This window comes from Macrobrachium rosenbergii, chromosome 28 (genome assembly GCF_040412425.1).
Source record: "Macrobrachium rosenbergii isolate ZJJX-2024 chromosome 28, ASM4041242v1, whole genome shotgun sequence".
Taxonomy (NCBI): domain Eukaryota; kingdom Metazoa; phylum Arthropoda; class Malacostraca; order Decapoda; family Palaemonidae; genus Macrobrachium; species Macrobrachium rosenbergii.
The window spans coordinates 21,020,001-21,027,500 of record NC_089768.1 but is presented as its reverse complement, the minus strand read 5'-3'; the positions used below and the strand labels follow the sequence as shown (position 1 = coordinate 21,027,500).

Below are 7,500 nucleotides of genomic sequence, written 5' to 3'. Positions count from 1 at the left end.
ATATATATATATATATATATATATATATATATATATATGTAACTGGTCACAAAAGGTGACCTTTGAAAAGATGGTATCAGCTGTTCGAGAGATCATATGACTATACACAGCATGTAAGAAAATGCTGAGTCTTTTTCGCTTTCAGCAAAGTCAACGTTCTCAGAGACCCTTGGTGACAACACGTGGAGTAGAAATGCGTTTTCAGCAAAAGAGCCTTCGAGAAGGTTCTTTTGCTGAAAACGCATTTCCACTCCACGTGTGTTGAGACCAAGGGTCTCTGAGAACGTTGACGTTTTTTGCGAAGGTTCTTTCGGCATTTTCTTCCATGCTGTGTATAGTCATATGATCTCTCGAACAGCTGATACCATCTTTTCAAAGGTCACCATCGTGACCAGTTACATATATATATATATATATATATATATATATATATATATATATATATATATATATATATATATATATGTGTGTGTGTGTGTGTGTGTAAATATGCATATATATATATATATATATATATATATATATATATATATATATATATATATATATATATATATATTTTGCAAACAAACATACACAATTTTCTTAAAGTCAAGCGTTTAAAGTCTAGACATTACAATGTAAGTGCTACTGACTCTAAGTCTTGCGTGTCAATAACCATTACGGATTAGGAGGGCTCCTGAGAAAGTCAGGCGGCCAATGGAACCATTGGATATCCTTGAGAAAAATGTTTCTTTCTTCTATATTTTTAAACCTGATTCACCTTTTTATAGAGTTTCCTTTCGAAGCAAATAACTTTCTATGAAAAAGCTGAAGAACTTAATGGAAGGGATGTTGGTTGTGAAATTGCTTTTCCTCCTGCTGTGCCTCTGAGTTACGGTTTATTTATTTGTAAATATCTCGTCGTTGAAACATGTTTTATTCAAGCTCTCTTCCCCCTCCCCCCTCCCCCTCCGCCATTTTTGTTTAAAGAAATTTGAGATTCTAGTTCTTATGGCAATTCCGTAGATAAACATGACTTTTTAAAACTATTTAAGGGAATAACACAATTATGATGTCCAATATTTTTTTTTGCAATTGTTGTTTGCTAAATAGTGAATTTCTTAAGGTATTACTTCATAATATTGCTCTAGAAATGAATTATTCGTAATGTTGATCTCTTTGATCTCATTACTTATTTTCTGCAATTGTTTTTTGCTTTATACTGAGTTTTTTTAAAGTATTACCTGATAACATTGCTTCAGAATCAGATTCTTTATAATAGTTCATCTCTTTTGATTTCATTACTTGCCTTTAGTTTCCGTTCATAAACAACAAGGACAAAAGTACAAATTAACAACGAGCAGAATAAATTAAATTTTGAATTCGCTTTTCATATTCTGTTTTTTCGAAATGACGACAAATATTCGCAGCCGATGTCATTGAAACTAATCTCGATTGGGTGGAGCTCATGCTGGTCATCACCCATCAGAGGATGCAATTGCAATGCATCGGCCAATCAGGAGCAAGATAGAAGCTTCAGCCAATTAGAAGCGAGGTACAAGTTCATTTACATCGTCCAATGATATCTATCGTTAACTCAAAAATGATTATAATAAAAAAACTGACTGCTTGTAGATGTCAGTATAGAAGAATTAAAACATTAATTAACATACAAGTGCTTCAGGAGCGTAATATCTAGACCAGTTTCTCATACTCATAACTACTCGTGGCACCCAAATTGTAGACAATACATAAAATTCGATGGGAACAAAGGAACCACAGTTGAAAAAAAAGAAATTTTTTTTCTAGGCGGCTCAAATCTTCACTGACATCACAGGCATATTGGGAGGATTTTAAATATTTAACTTAATTAATTAATGTAATCAGTTCTTCTAACATCAAAAAAAGAAAGGTATTTCCCCAAGGTCCAAATCACAAGGCTACTAATACGATTATGATCTAGGTTTTTTCAATCAAAGTTTTCACTCAACTCTTCTTTGCCCTTTGTATCTCAGAACTAAATATATACTGCCTGTGCACTTAAATTCTGGTTCAGAAACGACACTCAACTTATTGAAAAAGGACGTATTTCATGAAGCGAAAGAAGAAATCTATCTTAATCTCTTTTTGTTAGCATTGAATTCTTGCGGAAAGAATCTTGTCATTTTAACTCGACCATTTCAGTTCATTTGAAGAATTATATATATATATATATATATATATATATATATATATATATATATATATATTATATATGTATATATATGTATATATATATATATATATATATATATATGTATATACTGTATATATATTAGATAATTGTGGAAGCATTTCTTATAACCATTTTAATTTTGATATAGGTCACTAAAATATATAAAAGAAAAACTAAACTCAAATGCACGTGGCTACTGCAATAAACTTTTATGAAATATTTTTATCCAAGGAATAGCATTCATTATTCAAAATTACTAAATTTACTTGTTAAACTTTTTTTTTATTTTTGTGATGGGTAATAAGCATAATGGTTTCATAGGTCCATGTGCAACCTAGGAGCAAGTCTGAATTCATGTCTTTTTCTCGAAACACACACACACTTGCGCATACCCATATATACATATGTATATATACATATATACATACACATGTGTGTATGTATGTATGTATGTGTGTTTCTCGAAAAAGACTTAAATTCAGACTTGATCCTAGGTTGCGCATGGACCTATGAAACTATACGTTGTATCACACAAAAAAAATATGTGGAAATAAAAGAAACTTACGGAAGCACATTCACGAGGACGTATTTTCTTTATTTCTACAAAGTGTAAATATATATATATATATATATATATATATATATATATATATATATATATATATATATATATATATATATATATATATATATATATATATATATCATTATAATATTGTATTTCAAGCGATTAGCACTAACCACACCAAATATTCGAGAATGGATATAAGTTCTTATAAACAAACGGTTTTTAAAATTACCATTCACAACATGAATTCATGTAAATCTTACATTTGTTACCAAACTTATGAAAGTAGGTTGTTTTACATTTCACACTTTTATTAATAAAATGATAATTAATAAGCAACATATTTATCTAATGTTTTTAAAGAAACATACCATCCATTATCAAGGTAATTGTAAACTTAACTCTTATAGATCTGCAGTCCCATTATTTTCAGCTCATAATTTCAACCTTAGTCGGTTTACCTAACAGTTTTTTTTTTTTTTTTAGAAAAGAAGTCCCATGGCTTTGTTAGATTTCACCGAGAACATTGTCCTTCATATATGGTTACTATGGGGCATTCAGCTATTTTCTTTCGCCTTTTTTCTGGATTTTCTAACTCATTTCCCGTCTTTTCATTTCTACTATAAGGCTCTGCATTCCAGGGCCGTGTCTAATAGATTTTTGTCGATAAAATCTTACCAACGCATCGGATATGGTTCGTATTTTGGAAATAAAATAATGAAAGGGGGTAGTGTGCTATACCAGGCACTGTGGATTTATTATGGGACTGATCATGCATTAGGGAAGTTAAGGTTAGAACACTTGCGTTATGTTGCATTCATTTAGCAGGGCTAAGCAGGCACACTTGAACCGGAACTTTTGAGGAGACAATATGAAGCAACAGAAACTCCTGGGTAACAATGGTTTTCACAGAGAGTGTTACTGTAAGACCTGGTACATATTTCAAGTCAAAGGAAACGTGAATTGTGCCATGGAGCTGCATTACACAATTAATATTCTCATTTGATGCCCATTCCCTTATTGTACTCTACTTAGAGACATGACTTATCGAAAAGATGAGAGAGAGAGAAAGAGAGAGAGAGAGAGAGAGAGAGAGAGAGAGAGAGAGAGAGAGAGAGAGAGAGAAAGAGAGAGAGAGAGTATGTAGGGTAGGTGTTTGAGTATGTAAAACAATATAAGAATTCCATATACTACCAATATTACTACTACTACCAAAGTCTGAGTTCATTTATAAAGTATATTGGCGGGGTGTTCAGTAAAGTACGTCATACTACAGTATCAATGAGTGGGAGGGCCTTCAGTATTGACGTTTTACTAGCCTCTATCTACGAGCCTGCTAGATTTAGCTAAGTTTCCCTTTAAATTTCTTTGATTTACTCTGATAAGTTCCTTAATTGTCATTAGACATCATTGCATATTTTTGTCAATTAGGCTGTGGCTTCAAACAGCTATTTCCAAAATACGATCCGTATCCGATGCTTTGGTAAGATTTTATGGACGAAAATCAATTATACATGGCTCTGAAATACACAGTGCAAAAGGGTTCTTTCAGAAGAGACTTGAGTAGCCTTTAGAATTAAATAAGCCTTTTTAGCTTCCTTTTTAACACCGCTGGGAGTAAGATTCGTGTGGCTTCAGTTCTGAAGAGGCGACTTCTGAAATTATATATCCATGGGTTCCACGCAGTTCCCGCCATCAGTGCCCACCAGGACAAGTAAGAGAACAGGACCTCATGCTTTGAAAAGTACCCGACGTTGTACAAAGCGATGTACACGAGTCGGGGCGCTGTTGCCAGGAGAAAAAGAAGTAGCATGATGATCAGTGTGTTGGTGATATAACGGTTTTCTTCGCTATAAGGACCGAGTACTTTCATGTTTAGGTTTCTCCATTCAGTAGCGACTCGGATTTTTTCGACGTGGAAATTTCTGATAGACAGGACGGAGAGCAAAGTGACAGACAGCCCAATGACATAAAGCATCCAAAACTGTGTCGTTTTGAACACACCCCACCCATCCCATTCCGAATACTTCTCTTCAAAGGCTATTGGGAGCTTCTCGAAATTCAGATACACGACTTGTATGTGGCCTTCCTCCACAATAGAAAACAAAAACGCGTATAGAACACCAATTACCCAAACAAAGAAGGCAAGAATTCTTATACGACGAGGATTAGAATATGCTTTGTATTTCAGCGGTCTCCACGTGATCAGATACCTTTCCAGGCTTAGCAAAAAGATTGACAATAAAGAGATAATATGGCAGGCACTGAAGATCAGACCTTGAAGAAGCAAGATACCCTCAAAATAAAGTTTATAGCCACTGGTGGCGATTGTGTGGGCTTCCCTATGCGTACCGTTTTCAACGTTAACTTTAGTTAAATCACGAGTGTAGTAATTAGGTTCGGTCACAAGGGGAGATATGTGATAAAAGAACGACGGGACAGATACAAATACTGATATGAGAAAGTCCGACGCAGCCAAAGAAACCCTGATTATGGTAGATTCCTCGAAGCAATGCTTACTCTTAATCATAACAAGTATGATAATTAGATTGCCTATAAAGCCACTGAAAGCCACGATGGCTACCAAGATGATCAGAAAAACTTCTGCAATTTGACAAGACAAGGGCAAGTATCCCCAGTTACCTTGGAGGCCAATCTTTTTGGGGTTGCCAATCCAGATGATGATGTAGAGGCCGTAGCAGCAAGGCCAGTGGGAGTTGGCAACAAACATTATTTCATCGGCAGTTCCCGGATTCAAAGTTATGCCACTGTTAAGGATGTTACAGTTGCTGTCTTCGGCAATGCTCAGTGGGTTTATCATCTCCACCTGCATGCCATTTACTTTCCTAGATATCATCGTGACGTGTCCGTCGCAGAAAAGGTGGAAACACTCTGTGTCATTCCACAACAAGAGAGTGCCCATTAGTATCTCAAAATCGATGTTGCTCTCCGATGGACGATGGCACGGGAGGTCGTGAACGAATGCTACTCTTGCGTCCCAGCAGATAGTGATATAATCTCTTTTCTCACACGAATCAAACCTTTCAAGCAGTGGTAAGCAGATCTGTAACAGAGCTGGATCTGCATGCAATATTAAAGTATAATTTCCGTCTATAGGTATTTTGCCATGGATGACAGCAGCTTTCTTATAAATAGTTTCATAAATTGCCCAACAAACTACCATTGTCTCTGTGAAAGGGCCTTTATTAACAGGCCCACCTTCAAACTGACAATCTTCTTTGCTCTGTCCAAGGAACAAGGGAGAAAATTTATTGGGAGGATGATCGCACAGGAACAGATGAACGGAAGATGAATTTAGCCCCTCAATAAGATCCTTAGAGGTTGATGATGCTCTTTCACTTGTGGTTTCAACAGGTGTGTTAGAGGTGGCATTGTGGGAACTCGGCTGATGCCCATTTCCAACTGACCTGGCAGAAAACGGGCTCTGAGAAGCGCCGAAGCTCGTAGCTAAAAGCACTATGAATAGGTTTGAAAACTTCTTCCTTGCAAGCATCTCCAATAGTGCCTGGAAAGCATTATGAAACCATAGTTAAAAGCCGGCCAGAGTTGAGCAAAGTATGATATTTTATAGGAAATTACCATCTATTTAACAATATTAGAAAATTAACCATATGATTGTGAAAATCTTTTGTCAAAAGCATCCCACTTTATTTCCTGTACGACAAATATCTTGCTATTTCTTCACTTTAGCTGCTTGAATACCCGACCAATGTTCATTGCTTAGGGAAAAGACGATAAATACACGTGTTGAGGTGTTTTATCAAATTTAAATTCAAATTAAAACACATTTGGGATTCACTTTCAGATTCTAAAACTGCACATGTAAACACATAATAGTAAACACAGCAAAATGAAAAACTATCAGTTTTCTTGAATCTGTGACTTAACTTACCACATAAGTTCTGTCGTGGATGTTACGCTTCACAGAGACACCGGATCACTAAGGAGATCAGTGGCAACAAGACGAGAGAGAGAGAGAGAGAGAGAGAGAGAGAGAGAGAGAGAGAGAGAGAGAGAGAGAGAGAGAGAGAGGATGCATGTGTTCAGTGGGTTTACTGGCTGCGCTCAGACGGCCTTTACTTACCATTAAGAGACTCCCTCCTGAAGGATATCATAGATGGCGTAAGAGAAAATGTTTTTGTAAGAAAAGCAACACAGTTGTTCTGCGTTCTGCATAAACCTTGTCACTGATGTATTTTTTCATATCTGAACTGTTTGCCAACATTTTAACAAGAGGAGGCACTCAAAGAACTGTTTCATTACCGGTCCGCTGCTTTAATCTTCTGCGGATATCCTCAAAGATAAATGTTGGTGTTTAGTGACATATCGCGTGCACTAGGATTCCTCTCTTGTTTCTTTCTTTCCCTTGAGAAACTCATACAGGAGAATGTTCATGTCACCGTATAAAGATGATTTAATCACGTTCATAATATTTTTTCCTTGCTTCTCTTAGCTGTTTGCCAGAGATATGTCACCATTCCACAAAAGCACCTTTGAGATGGAATTAATCAGTTTCCTTTGGTCTGAAATGTATCCATATATCATAAATGACGTTTTCTTACTTAAACCAATAATCTTCACAGGAATCCGTGAATTTCCCAGCCCTAGAAATTACAATAAAATGCTCACGCGGTTATTTCGTGCTACTCAGTTAGCAGTAATGAGCATTGACTTAGAAACTTGGCTGTTTATCTTTCAAGATTCAATCACTCTC

The 7,500-nt window shown here is 35.7% G+C and overlaps 1 protein-coding gene and 1 long non-coding RNA gene across 2 annotated transcripts in view; one reads left to right on the top strand and one right to left on the bottom strand.

The window, feature by feature from the left end:
* LOC136854118 (uncharacterized) overlaps window positions 1-7,500 on the top strand; it is a 409,448-nt gene that overhangs the window by 96,357 nt on the left and 305,591 nt on the right. The window lies entirely within an intron of this gene.
* Window positions 3,234-6,722, bottom strand: LOC136853905 (uncharacterized). Its single transcript, XM_067129814.1, has 2 exons — window positions 6,679-6,722; window positions 3,234-6,291 (listed from the first exon to the last, which is right to left on the bottom strand). The coding sequence occupies exon 2, from the start codon at window positions 6,277-6,279 to the stop codon at window positions 4,342-4,344; it is 1,938 nt and encodes a 645-aa protein (XP_066985915.1). The 5' UTR covers window positions 6,280-6,291; window positions 6,679-6,722; the 3' UTR covers window positions 3,234-4,341.